We start from the raw sequence: 15,593 nt of genomic DNA on the forward strand, positions 1-15,593 counted from the left end.
ATTCCTCCTCTCGCTTTGACAGATACTGCCAGGACCGCCCATTCCTGCTTGTCGGACATTTGTGTGCTTCTTCCAATCCACTACAGCTCAGGGGTGTAATCCAAATTACCTAAATTAGGGTTACAACATGACCCTAAAATGCAATGGATTATTAAGAGTCATTCCTGAGGATCACCTCATACATCTCCACAAAGGAAACCAACAATAGCAATAAGTTCATACTCTAAAATATAAGGTATGACATAACTCTTTTTATGCCAACACAAATATATCGACTGCCAAGCCAGTAAGTGAAGTCACTATGCTTATCTACTCTCCTGATCCATGTGGTCTGAGATTAATCTTTGTGCAGGGAAATGTAATTTTTCAGAGTGTCCCCGAGTCAGTTAGCTTCTGAATCACACTAGTTTTAAAATAGTAAAAAGTCCAGTGGCTTTTTCAATCAATCAGTCCTTCAAATTCTGGCAGCTCAATAATATTGGTATGAACAACTGTCGTTTTACGGCAGCAACATCCATCAAATAAAATGAAGGATCCAATGTCAATCATTCAGGATAATAAAGTTGTTTCAAAGGTATCATTACATGGGATCAATATTTGCTGCATATCAAATACATTTCACTTATTTTCTCTGAGATTGTATACTTTGGTTGCTTGTGCGCCAGGATTCCTCTTCGTCAGTACTTATGTATGAGACATACAAATTTTATCCTTCAGAACAAAAAGCATAGTTAGCCCTTATTTGTTTTTCTGTGTGAACTGAAAGGCATCCCTTAACAATAATGGCATGTAAATAAATAAACAAATGCTATGACTAACTTTTAAAAAGTATTTTCTAATTAACCATTTTTATTATTTATTTTTTCCACGGGGGAGTCCAAGTGGAGTTCACTTGGAAGGAATCACACAGCATGATCACTAGGTGTAGTATAACCATAGGGGATGTGGGTAGCACTGTGGTCTAAACTACTGAGCCTAGGGCTCGCCGATTGGAAGGTTGGCAGTTCGAATCCCCATAACAGGGCGAGCTCCCGTTGCTCTGTCCCAGCTCCTGCCAACCTAGCAGTTCGAAAGCACACCAGTGCAAATAGATCAATAGGTACCGCTGCAGTGGGAAGGTAAACAGCGTTTCCGTATGCTCTGGCTTCCGTCACAGTGTTCCGTTGCACCAGAAGTGGTTTATTAATGCTGGCCACCTGACCCAGAAAGCTGTCTACGGACAAACGCCAGCTCTGTCGGCCTGAAAGTGAGATGAGCACCGCAACTCCATAGTCGCCTTTGACTGGACTTAACCAACAGGGGGTCCTTTACCTTTCACCTTTACATAGTATACCCATTTTCTAAAAGTAATGATGACACAAGTAACATTTGCAGTCCAAAAAAAGTCAACCAAACTTTGGGTTATAGACTAATTCTGACTATTTGAATCTAAAGGAACGCCCCTCCCCACCACAAACATAGATTTGTTTGGATGGTTTGAGTAGCAGCATGACAAATATAACCAATGGAGTTAGTGCTACAACTCTCTTCAGGGAGAAAAGAAAATACTGTTGTAGACTTAAGAGAAACTTACAAATTAATAAATTCTAGGATTGTGATTATTTGGGGCGGGAAACGAGAAATATAAGATGCAAAGGGTAGCTTGGGTAGCCTGACCAAGCTAGGGCCATTAAGGGAACAATAGAGAGCCACTGAGGGCCCATAGAGGGTCATTAACAAGACAAGGATCCTGGAGATTTGGAAGGTTGCCAGGGTAACTGCTCTGGGGGAGGGCAAGGGGTTTCTGGGAAGAAGAAGGGGGGGGGGGAGGCTGGGATCCATCTTTGAGGAAAGCAGCCTGAAGGTTACTTGTGCTGCTGTCTCCAGAAATGTGCAAGATGTAAGATCTGGACTTCCTCCATGAAGACTGAAGGTGTAAATAGGCGAATAAACCCTATTTCTTAAAGCATGACAGTCTCCGCTGTGTTTTCTATTCTCCAAAGGGACACAGACCCTGTGTGTATTCCTGTGGCCCCATGTGGCCTTGTCACTGCTCGGCAGAGAAAGGGGCAGGCACCAGGCTTTGGAACAATACAAAACCCTCTTCAAGCTTAACTCCTGGAAATATTAGACCAAATTCTCTTCATGTCTACTAGTTGCAAATCACACAGAAAGAAAAAATACATTTCACATGAACATAATTTCTAAAACAAAAAAAGTTAGAACTAATCCTAGATTGCCGAGGACTTACAGGTTTATTGTATGTTTATTGATTATTTAATTTCTATACCACTTAATATATTTAAAATATCTCTAAGCGGTGTAAACAACTAAATCAACAACAGTCAAATTACCAAAATATGGCTACATATAAAAATGTAACAAAGTTACACACACACACACACACACACACACACTTGTGTGTGTGTATTAATTCATTTTCCATTTGGCATACACTCTCTCTAAGCCTCTGGGTTCTCACCCAGGTTTCAAACAAACTCTTTGCTCACCCACAAATGTCTCACAATGAGACAGGTTCCTGGAAACAGTGGCTAGCACACCAGTTGTTCACTCCAGACTTGCTTTTTATAGGCAGGCCCAAGGTGGATGGTACCTTCCTCAGGCAGTCCCTCTTCACTCTCCACACCCAGTTCGAGATGCAGTAGGGTTGTTGAGTTTCCCTGAGCGTCCAGAGGATGGGGAAAGGGCCCCCCTCCTCTTACAGTTCTTTCTTTGCTGCCTCCTCCAGCCATTGAGGAAAAGGCCACTGCCCATTTCTTATGATCGAGCTCTTGCAACTCACAGAAGCATGGCGTGTGCAGATGTTATCTGAACCCCCTGCGTAAGCTTTCCTTCTTTTCTTAAAAAATCTATTCCTAAATCTGATTTAGTTTTGTACCAACCTGAAACAAATTTCCACTGAAACATTCATGAACCTCTGAAAGCTATATGTGATCTCGTATAGCTTTAAAAAAACGTAGAGTACCATTGCCTGATGAATAATCACCATGAGTGATAAGGCACACAGCTATAGGGCCCCTGAAAGGCTTTGCTGCAATACTGCCACAATACACTAATTCCCATGATATTATGGAGCAACTTCCTCTAGCAGCCAAGAGGTCAGGCCAGAGCAAAACAAATTGGTGCTTCACTTTAAAAGCACTGGACAGCATGGAATGATCAAAGTGGGCTCAGAGCTCTCCCTTAACTCAAAACCAATCTACCAACAGAGCCTCACGATGAACTGCAACAAGCCCTTGTGCAACACAGCCAGGGAGGATCTTCCATCCCCCCCCAAAATGTTGAAAGGTTAACCCATGTACTAGGAACTAAAATTTATGAGCAACCATATTTTTTCATGGCCACAAGCACAAAGCAAACGGATCAAAGTGTACCAACCAACACCATAGGTGCCTGTAAGACAAGAAATAAATGTAATAAACCAGAAGGAGAGGAGGCTGCACAGCACTTTAGAAGATCAATTATTTATTTTGCTACTCGGTTATGTGTTAATAATTCATAGCTCCGAAGATCATCTTTCTGAATAGGATGAACAGCATATTGCCCACTTACAGATATAGGCTTAGTTCCTTGTTGATTTAGGCTGCAGTTCTGTAAACAGCTAGGCTGCTTAATGCCTACTGACTTCGAAATGCTTTAAGTAGCCTAACTGATTGCAGAATTTTGTTTCTGAAAAAAAATAAATGCTTGCATCCAGTTGTGTTCTTCCACTGATGGATAAATGTCAAAGGCTTCCATGAAAGGGGGAGGGAGATGATTTTTGCCAATTCTCTCTCTTCCCTGCGGTTTCCTGCACCACTATCACGCTGTTTGCTGTTCTGAAGTGTCCTCAACCACCAGGGACAGATGGCTAGAAAGGATAGGGGAAATCAGCAAAAAATGCCTCTGCCCTTTCCACTAATGGAAGCCTCCACCTGATCAAACAGCCTTCCATCAGTGGAGGAAGACAATTGGATACCACCCAATGTCTTTATGTCCTTTATTTAAGCTATCAAGCTAATATCCAGCAGAAAACAACAGTGCCATACTAAGCTTCCCCATCCAGGAAAACCATCATAGCATAATCTGAACTACTTCATTCACATATTAATATTAGGGGCTATGCCCCTTCTCACTCAACTTCCCAAATCCTTGTCACTCCCCCACATTAAATCCCTTGAGGTTCTTCTCCTCACCCTGTACAACTATTAAGCTCAATTTTTCTTGGCCTCTTGGATTTTACTGCATGCAAATCCAGGATTGTGATGAAGCACTACAAATCCTCCAACAGGGGCTGAGTGATGACAACCTTACAATTTTATGGATATAGGAAGATTTAGTCAATGAGTATTTGACCATGCTATGAAGAATTAAATTCTGTGAATCTTTACAACTGCAAGCAAAGGTGTGTGGTTTTTTTTAAAAGTATCATCAATCCACATCTCATTAGTTATTCCTTACTTTTGTAATTTTTTTTTTTAAAAAAAGCATGTCAAGAAACAATGAGGAAAATTTGAAATGTTAATTATTATAACATATCAAGTATCTGAGGGCACATATATAGCACTTTTATCAAAATCAGTTTGTAACCTAAATACATATTTCAGGAATAATTGCTGATCCACTCTGACCTCCTCAAGAGCTTAAATAGCTACTTCAGAGTTTAATCTGCAGGGAATAAGCTACATGAAAAATAATTTAGCCCTTAACCAGGAGACAGAGAGAGAGAGAGAACCAACATCTTTTAATGATGCCCTTGTATTCAAATTTAACCCTTGAGTATAATGACAGCCTTTTATCTCCAAGCTAGATGGGTATAATTTGCCACAGAAGTTAAAACGCGGCATCAGATGGAAGAAAACAGAGGTCATCAACAACATAATGGGTGGTAGAGATTAAAGGAGGAACTGTGAAAGGTGCTGAATGATAGACTAACTGAACAGTCAAGCTATAAATATCTTATAAATATAAATATATTTCCCCATGCTATAAATATCTTATAGTATGATGGGAACAAAGCATGGAGCAGCCGCTGAATCTACAAGCAGGTCAAGGGCTGCAAGTACAAGAACAGTCAATACAGAAGTCCCTGAGTAGCAAAGTAAGATTCAGGATAAATAGTCTTGTACTGGTAGAAATAGAAACCCATGGAGCTACTGAAGTCAAATGAACTTTTTTAGTGGTGCATCAATTTATTAGTATGGTGGTGGTATTTTGAGATTTCTCCTTCACACAAAACCAAAAAGAAAGCATTTCTTCAGTGAAGGAGGCTTTGTGCTCTGAAATCAGCTTGGACATTCATGAAGTGTCCATTACAGTTCATTTTATTCTATTAGAATTACATACATTTTGGAATTGAAAAGAATACATTATTGAAATTGATGCACATCTTTATTGCTTTTTAGAAGCAAATGATGTGTAATAAACTTAACCCAACAAGGATATTTCAAAATCTAGACAGTTCTGTTTGCCATCTCAGATAAAATAAGTTGATATATATTTTTGAGAAAAAACAAAACAAATTAAAAAGCCCCCAAACACACCATGCCCCCCCCCACTCCTTTCATCCTATTTCAAATCAAAATGTGAGTGATGTGTCTGACATTTACTTGATATAAATGTTAAGAAGGTGCTGGGTATGAAAGTCACCATTTGCCACTTCATTGCTAAAGAACAAACTTTGCTTATTAAGGCAACCTCCTTAATTAAAAATCAGTCAAGCCAAGCTTATGCTTGCTCATCTATCAAAGCTTCTATTATAGTTCAGATGTTTTCTTGGGTCTACAATGACATACCAATTAAACAAAACACATATTTTAATGTAGCATGCTCACAATCTTCAAAGTTCTTTCTTTCTATTACAAAACAAATCAACACACACAAAGAGCAAAATCTCCAAACCTGCCAAGTTCAGTAGTTAAAAGGGCACCTCCTATTGATGTCAATTCAATATCCCCCACATTTATTTTGACACTGGATGATTTAGCTATTTATTATTGCTCTTTAAGCTCAGTGAACCGTTTAAGTAAGTGGCCAAGGCCTAGCTGAATTAATGGCTTTTGCCATTTTATCATCTTCTGTGTGGCTTGAATATATGGTCAGGCTGGGTGTGGAACTTTCTCACATGGTATGATGACAGCAAAATCTTTTCAAAGCAGTTGGCTTTGAATAATAATGTACCACTGTATAGAAACTTAGTTTGATGAATAGCGAACTTATTTGATTTGTGATGTCTGAGGTACTGGAGAGCACCAGGATTCAAGAGGAAGAAGAAGTATTTATGAAGCAATCTCCCTGACAAACCAGCATCTAAAGTTATTAGTCTCCAAGAAGCTGTTCATTACCTATGTTCCACAAGAAGAGCACATTTTCAGTCCTTGAACAAACACCATCAGTATATAAGCAGCTGATACTATACTGTAAATTATTTTGAAAAATATAATACTTTGTCTTCCCAATAGCTATTACTTTTCACCAATCATTTTTCAATAAAGCCCGACATAAAAATTGGCTTTTGTTTTGGTATATGTTTTAATTTTCAATTTTTATTTTCAGCATCAATATAATCAGCATAATTCAACTACATAAATAAAATGCTGGCCAAGGAAGAGAAACGGTGACAGGGCACAAACAGGAAGCTCACTGAAAAAGTATGTTCTATGAAACTTAGGAATGTTTCATTTAAGAGGCAATTATACACATCAATTCCAGTGAATATGCGTGCGCACGCACAAACACAGGGACATAGGACAACAACCAGCTCTTCGTGTGTTCGCAAGCGGTGAAGCAGATGTCTACAATTGATTCATATTCATTCATATATATATATATATATATATATATATGGCCATACTGAACAGTGTCTTACCTGAGTAATTCTAGCCTTTTAGGATGTGAATGCCTGATGTTAAAAACATTTTAGCTAAACACTTTGTGTTTTTAATATCCTGTTGGAAGCCACCCAAAGTGGCTGGTAGTAGTAGTAGTAGTAGTAGTAGTAGTAGTAGTGGTAGTTGATTTGTAGTTTAGATGTTTTTGTTTTTTTATTTATTGTGTGATTTTTGCTTAACTTTTGTAAATCACCTGGTAATGAGTTCCTCCAAAGAAGCAGAGCATGAATGTGTAAAATTATAAATAATTACAATGATTTAAGAGCAGGAAGAGTGTCCCTGCCCAAATACACAAGTTATCCAAGGCACACATGTCTATCATTTTTTTCATACTTTGGGAAATTATGAATACAGTGGTACCTTGGGTTAAGAACTTAATTCGTTCTGGAGGTCCATTCTTAACCTGAAACTGTTCTTAACCTGAGGTAACACTTTAGCTAATGGGCCTCCTGCTGCCGCCGCGCAGCTACCGCGTAATTTCTGTTCTCATCCTGAAACAAATTTCTTAAACTGAGGTACTATTTCTGGGTTAGCAGTGTCTATAACCTGAAGCGTATGTAACCCGAGGTACTACTGTACTTTACAGAATACATGTCAAAAGAAGACTATGATATCCTAAGCTATTTCTGCATCTTCATCAGATTTAGATGATGATGATGATTAGAAACCCTAAAACCAGGACAAGTAGACTTGAGAAAGAAGAGTTTGAGACAAAAGCAAAAGCTATCCCAAGTGTGTACTCTACAGCAGGGTTCTAAAACAAAACACAGCAAAACATTTCATGGTCCAATAAAGCCGTTCCAAACAAAGATTTGCCAAAATAATGTGCCAAGTCACATCCACAAGCAAGAATCTTGATATGAATTACTTCTAACTGCTAGTATCCTTTAAAACATAGTACCGAATGGTACTATGTAATTCAAACGGCTAAACTGAGCAGTATAAGCAATGATGTTTACTAAAAAGAAAGAGGTGAATGAGTAATAAGATAGGTTTAAATACATAGCTTATTGTATGTTCATATTTATGTAATATCACGCCATGCTCTATAAAGTAAGGCAAATCAGAACAACCTAAGAGTACAGTCTTCAGTCACCTGATACCACAACCTCAGCATGCTGACTCAGAAGTAATTACCACGGTTTTCAGGGGTGTTTTTCCCTTGTAAGTATACATGTGATTCCAGCCTAAATGTCTTTGGGGCAGGGGTAAAAAATCGATTTAAACCTTTTGACAAATTAATTAAGTTTGATAGACTTATATGACAGCTGAAAACATGGGGGGGGGGGAGGGCGACCATCCAGGAGTTCAGAACAGAACAGACAACAAACATTTGCAGACATCTAATCTGGTTTTATGTAAGTGACGTATAAAGTTGAAGGACAAATGACATTTTCAAAGTCAGCAGTGCTGAGTAATCTACAGCCTTTCTTAGATCTCACAATACGTTATAAAAAGTCACTTTAAGTTTTGCCTTTCTGAAGTTCTGAAAGGTAAAAATGTTTTGAAAACTGATGCACTTAGGCTAACAAAACTCCAGTGTCGGGAGAGAAAGATGATCTGATGTTAGATTCGCCCCTCCTTGCTTCTGTGGACATCTCCAATACTCTGGCCCAAATCCAAAAAAAGAAGGCTGAGGTTCGAAAAACCAAAAAGGAGGCATGCCAATGGGAGCTCTGAAGACCCAAATCCATCATATGGGAGAGATCCAGGCTAGCTCCAGGTAGATTTAAAGGTAAAGGTAAAGGGACCCCTGACCATTAGGTCCAGTCGTGACCGACTCTGGGGTTGCGGAGCTCATCTCACTTTATTGGCCGGCGTACAGCTTCCGGGTCATGTGGCCAGCATGACTAAGCTGCTTCTGGCGAACCAGAGCAGCGCACGGAAACGCCGTTTACCTTCCTGCTAGAGCGGTACCTATTTATCTACTTGCATTTTGACATGCTTTCGAACTGCTAGGTTGGCAGGAGCAGGGACCGAGCAAGGGGAGCTCACCCCGTCGCGGTGATTCGAACCGCCAACCTTCTGATCGGCAAGTCCTAGGCTCTGCGGTTTAACCCACCCCTCTTATTTTCCCCACACTGCTTACAATGGGAGGAAAACTTCACTCTGCAAAACAGTGCCATGAACAAATGCTATTTTACCCTCATTTCTGCACTGCTGATGGTCAACCTGCCTTTGGTTCCCTCTCACAGCCTTAATATTGCACAAATTATTAATACTTTCTCACTACATACACTTTTTTCCTTTTTAATTTTCTCTGTAAAACAGACCTATCAAAATGTTTATTTATTTACAGATTAAATAACACATCCTATGAATCAAGATACATTCTAAATGGAGCTATGCATACATGAACCTTTAAAGAGACATCAATTTAATAGCCCCACCCCCACCATTATGTTGTAACAAAGTAATATCTACCATATGATATTGTTGCTACTTACACGCAAATTGTAGTTTAGCTTCTCGGCTAACAATTGTTCCAAATGAGTTCGTTGCTACGCACTGGTATGTTCCAGCATCTTGAGTTTTATTGGGATTATTGATCAACAAGCTGCCTTCAACCACACTGTAGCGGTAATCCATACCAATGTCAACAATGGTTCCATTTAACTTCCACCTATGGTACAAAAGTGGAAGTGGTTGAATTTTGCTTGGGGGGGTTGGGGAGCAAGAGAGAGAAATACAACAAATGAACTTCTCTTTATTTCCTAAGTACCATGAAAACACATTTTCCTGTATAAATCTGAAATGTTATATAAACATTTAACCTGATAAGTAATCTTACCAGTCAGTCACAAACCTGATTAATGTTTACATCACTGTTGTGGTACTGCTTTTACTGAAGCTGATGCTCTGGGTGATTACTTATTTTTACAGAATCTTACAGCTCAAGGGCTAAATCATCCAGTCCAACACCCCACACTAAGGGAAGGTCTATTGTATCCAACACCTTCATTGATTACCTCTTCTTATTTGGATTATAATGTATAAACAGCAGAGGGATGGAAACATAATACAATAGAAACACAGAAATTGCTAGAGGATAAGAAAAGTACCCCAAAGTGGGTACTTTTTTTCCAGGGCAAAAACCATAAATTTCTAAAATAGGTCCAGAGTGGGTTTATTTCAATTTAGGCCCTATAAATAGTTGTTGTTGTTGTTGTTGTTTGTTGTTTTCATAACACTCCTATAACAAACATTTTACTTAAAATTTGTTTGGATTAAAACATTTTCATATTTATAGTCTTTGGTGGATAATCTTTACTATTTAGAGCAGAATACTTTATATAGCGAATTTAATACACATTTACACACAGCATTTTAAATCTGCTATTAATGCTATTATTTCAGTGTTACAATCTACTGACCATGCATTAACCCTATTTATAAACTACTTTATACCCCTATACTAAGTCCAAAGATACTCCCTCACTGCAAAACAGATGCTTTATAATTTTTTAGATCTACTGCTCAGAATATCAACCTCATTTCTCAATAAACAAGTCTATTCAGACTATTTAGGAACAATAAAATTCTTCTTTATTGACCTTCCTTTTAAAGTCACAGAAAGAAGAATGTCCAGATCCTATCATGCTTTGTTATCTCTTTCCTTTTGTCTACCAAGTCTTCCTGCCTAGTCTCTTTTCTCCTCAAGAGATTGATTGTAAGGCAGTATTCAAATTAAACAAATGAATTAAATGAAAATAAAACCCTTTTATCTCTTTCCTATCATTACTATGATCATGTCACTCCTCTTATTAACCTTCTCCATTGGCTCTTTGAACATCACTTTCCCCATTAACTTTTAGATTTTAATTCTATGCAAAGCAGCACACGTTGTTACAAATTCAATACCTGTTAGGCATAAAATCATAGACTTGCAGAGTTGGAAGGGACCCCAAGGATCATCTAGTCCAACCCATTGCCAGGCATGATAGTAACAAACAGTATTACAGTAGTAGCAGTATTACTGTTACAGTAGTAACAGTATTTTGGCACTTTAAAGGCTATCATTTATTGTGTGGCATAAGCTTCTGAGTGCCACAGCCTTCCTCAAACATGTGAAATAAAAACCCACTTTTACCTCCTTATGCAGTTACCTTGTGCATCACCCAAATTACACCCTAGTTTATGAAATCATATGACATAATAAAAATGAGCCTCTTCACAGTCCCACAAGCTTTTTCAATGCTGCTATTGAGTGAATATGGCTGGTCCTTGGAAAGCAAAAACATTAATGTAGACCTGATAGTTTCTTTTCAGTTTACTGGAGTTTTTTTTCTCCGACATGTATAGTGCCAGGATTTTTCTTCTCTTTCTTCATAGCAACAGAACATTGTGCCCCCCCTCCAAAAAAGTTGATCAATATGCAACAAACCTTATAGTTGGTTTAGGATTTCCCTTCACTTCACAGTTGAGTTTGACTTTCTTTTCCTCAGAATCCAGTGCAAAAACGACACTGCTTGGTTCCTGGATGAAAACTGGTCCGTGCAGCGTGTTATCATCTGTGGTATACATAATAATAAAATTCACGTATGTTTCATGTAACTAAAACCAACCTACTATTGCTTATAAGGAAGACAATCTGGCAGTTTGAAGTGTAACATCCAATTTACATTCAGTTACGAGAGCTCCTTGGAGGAAAGGTAGAATGGATAAAAATGGATAAATAAGGAGTAATCAAAATAAAATTATTGCTCCACCCTGCCTCAGTTTGAGGTTTGGAATCAAGGGGGAAGGGTACACCTAAAAACTAAATAAAACTGAACAGCCTGAGATTCAAGTATGTGAGAGAATGCCTTCTCCCAACCCTTCTCTCCATTTTTTTAAGCTCAGTTAAGGAGGCTTTCCTGGTAGTCCTGAAAATGGATGAGATAAGTAGTGCTGGGGCCCATAGCTGGACTTATTCAGTGGCAGCTCTAAAACTTCTTACACCTTGCCTCAAAGTTAAATCTTTTTAGAAGCAAGTTGAGGATGTACCTATTTCACCAGGCAGGTGGCAATGTGTAACCTGTCTGTGGTTAGTTTTGGATTGTGTCACTCAGTATTTTATGCTTTCTGTCTTAGTTTATGCTGTGCTTGTCTTGTATTTCTGTTTTAATCGCTTTTAGAATATCTATTGATGTGTTTTAATGTGCTGTATGTCGCCATGTGACCTTATGGTGAAAGGTGGTATGTAAATTCCTAAATAAAGAAATGGACAGATAAACCAATAAAAACCCCTAAAGAAAACAGAATCTGGGTCACAACCAGGATATTCAGTGTAAACACTGGATTTTATTTGTGGGTCCTAAGCAAACCCGGCACGTGGCTGTCTGCTGGGACAGGTTTTCCTTAGTAGGTGTACAAGACAGAGCAATCCATGTTCTCATTCTACATATAGTCTTTGAACACTTAAGTTCTCAACTGAACAACCCTCCGTACCATCCTACTATTTGTAATCATTGCCTTCATAACAACAGGAGGGAAGGGGATTTCCTAATACTGAAATGTCAGTCACATGATTTTTCTACCTTGGCACACATGGAAATCGGTTTACTTCTGGATTAAGAGTGACTGAGCAGTGCACAGACCTGATTGGCCACAGAAACAGAGACTGACTGAAATGCCTACATAAGCCTCAGTAAATTCATAAAAGTATAAAATGTGGGACAGGGAAGAGTAGTGTTAGTTCACAGAAACAGACTAGATGCTATAAAATCAGCTAACTAACAAAATCTGGTAAACATTTGCCATGGATGGTAATAATGTTAAGGGTCTTGCACAGTTCACTTCTTTGACTGAAGTGAGTTTGATCCAAACCTTTTGGAGTTAAACGGAGTTCATTAATGGAAAAGGAGGAAGGTAGATCATTGCTTCGATATGAAGACACAGTTGGGAATAAATGGTTTTGAAATGCAAAAGTGATCTGTATTGCCTTATTATTTTAGTGGGAAAACATGAGTGATTACTAGGCAACAAGAAATGACAAAAGGTGGAAGGCACTGCATATCGAAGAACAACAAAACCCTCACACAGCAGAAGTCACAGGACTGAGCATCCATGTTCCATAGTTCATCACTGTGAAAAGTATAGTATTCCTGAAGCTTCCAAGAGCAAAGGTTTTAACATATAACAATGAGATATGTTGCTGAAATATGAAAGTAGATACTTTTTCTTTTAGTCAATGGGTCACAGAAATGACCACTAAGCTGCTTTTGTATGAATATAATAGTCCTGAAGTGGATAGAAAGAGATGTTCTTCGGACTCAAATAGGAAATATAACAAAAACGTCTGCTGGAGAAAGGCTCAAGGTGATTTTGAGAAAAGTGAAGGAAAATAACTATTATCAAAACTGATCTGGATGTACTTAACTTCCACTCTTGCTATGACCTTTGGAAGGATATTTCAGCAAAGTATGAATATATGACTAGAAAAGGTCTCAACACCACACCACTAACATGCTCTCTAACGCATACCTGGGAATTTACTTGGCACCATGAATGTTGCAAGAGGAGATACATCTTCCATCAATATCCTATGCATGGTTACTCAGAATTAAATCCCACCATGTTCAATGGAGCTTTCTCTCAAATAAGTGTACACAGGATGCTACCTTAATGTTTAAGTTTCCACACCTGCTATCCAGCAGCATTCCCAAACTTATGTGTCACACTGCACAATTATGACGATACATGATAAGGAGAGGGGGGAATGCTGCAAATCCAAAAAGGTTTTTAGTCTCCCTATACAGTGGTACCTCAGGTTACATACGCTTCAGGTTACAGACTCCGCTAACCCAGAAACAGTGCTTCAGGTTAAGAACTTTGCTTCAGGGTGAGAACAGAAATCGTGCTCCGGCGGCGCAGCAGCAGCAGGAGGCCCCATTAGCTAAAGTGGTGCTTCAGGTTAAGAACAGTTTCAGGTTAAGAACGGACCTCCGGAACGAATTAAGTACTTAACCCGAGGTACCACTGTATTAATTCCCAACAAAGGACCCCTCCTAGACTAAGCAACAAATAACTAGGAAAGTTTATGTGACTCGCCCCACCTAAGGGCTGCTTTATTCACACAGTCCCAAAGGGATGTGGGATCACCCCACAGTGAATATATGCGTGAACAGGTCTAATGTTATGATCCAGATACAGAGCTGAAGTTCCTCATAGCAGTACAAAAACAGGGATGTGTCATGATGAGCCCATGGAGACCTCTTGGCATGACTGGCCAGAGGGGAAGGAGGAATGGGATGAGAGTGCTGAGTTTGAGGGTGGGGTGAGGGTGGGTAGTTCACCAGATGTTTCTGCCCTGATGATGTTGGACATCCCAGCAGAGGTGGGAGAGCTATCTGAACCAGTCCCCAACCTGCCTCCTAATAGCATGAGCTCCATGGTAACTGGGGAGACACATGGACCCCAATTGTACAGTGGATTGGCTTCACAGACTTAGCAAGGGTCTGAGTACTCTAGAAGATATCCCATTGCAGGACATTTCAGCAGAGGTGGAGGTCTCATGGGGGCCTCCAATCACTCCACATTCTGTGAGCTAGGTTGCCCCAGCAACTAGGAAGGCACATGAGCCTAAGTTGAACTGTCAGCCGGCTAAGCAGAACAAAGTCCCATCTTCAAGAATATAGTGCCAGATGCACTACTATACAAGGATCCCCAGCCTACTCAAAAGAAGACCAACTTGCTTTCCCAGTCCTATTGCTCAGGACCTGAAATGCACATATACCTATACCCACCCCAGTCTTCACAAGCAGGGCAAAGGGATGTGTCTGTCAGGTGTTGAGGCAACATCCTAGCTTGTGTCTTCCCCATTTACCTTCGAGTTCTGCTTTGAACCACTGAACCATGTAACCTGAAATCTGATCTATGTTTAGACTGCGTGGTGATTTTTGGAATAAACCCTTCATTAGTAACAGAACTGCAATTTCAAGTACTGTGACTAGGAGTGGGTTAAGCAGGACTAAACTGCAAACAGAGGTGGCATAATGAAGTCACGATAACTGACAAATTACACTTAGCAAGTCCTTGAATGCTTACACCTGAGGGTTCTAAAACAGCTTAAGTCTGAAATTGTTGCAATTTTTAAATATGCAATTTATCTCTAAAATTGGTCTGCTTACTAGAGAGTTGGAAATCAGCCAGCACCACACTTATCAGAGAAGCCAGGAAACTACACATCATTACATAAAGCTCAGGTACAATTGCCAGTTGCTTTGTGGCTGCAGAGGTAAGGAGAGACACACAACATTTGGGGCTTTTAAGCTACGAAAAAAGGTAGAATAAGTGGGCACTGAAAGACATGCAGAAATCTATCCCCGGTATGGACAAAGTGGAGAGGGAGAAACCCTCATAATACAGTTGTACTGTGGATCCTGACTGCCTTGGTACTCAGATGTTTTGGCTCCCGAATGCCGCAAACCTGGAAGTGATTCTTCCGGTTTGCAAACGTTCTTTGGAAGCCAAACGTCTGATGGGGCTTCCATGGCTTCCGATTGGCTGCAGGAGCTTCCTGCAGCCAATCAGAAGCAGTGCTTTGGTTTCTGAACGTTTTCGAAGTCGAACGGACTTCCGGAACGGATTCCATTCAACTTCTGAGGTACGACTGTACCAGAACTCAGGTCCATCCAAAGAAATTGAATGTTGGAAGATTCAATGAAAGCACTTCTCACAGCACAAAGTTACACTATGAAATTTGTTCCTACGAGATGTAGCGATGGCCACCAATCGGGATGG

At 39.6% G+C, this 15,593-nt stretch overlaps 1 protein-coding gene across 10 annotated transcripts in view; it reads right to left on the reverse strand.

Annotated features, from left to right (window-relative positions):
• LOC308471560 (contactin-4) overlaps nt 1-15,593 on the reverse strand; it is a 520,761-nt gene that overhangs the window by 196,738 nt on the left and 308,430 nt on the right. For all 10 annotated transcript variants that reach the window (XM_080995664.1, XM_080995658.1, XM_080995657.1 and 7 more), the window contains 2 exons: nt 11,254-11,380; nt 9,317-9,492 (listed from right to left, as the gene is read on the reverse strand). In XM_080995664.1, coding sequence (XP_080851790.1) covers nt 9,317-9,492; nt 11,254-11,380 — 303 coding nt within the window. The remainder of the gene's footprint in view (nt 1-9,316; nt 9,493-11,253; nt 11,381-15,593) is intronic.

Source organism: Podarcis pityusensis (assembly GCF_964106645.2).
Source record: "Podarcis pityusensis genome assembly, chromosome: 2".
Taxonomy (NCBI): Eukaryota; Metazoa; Chordata; class Lepidosauria; order Squamata; family Lacertidae; genus Podarcis; species Podarcis pityusensis.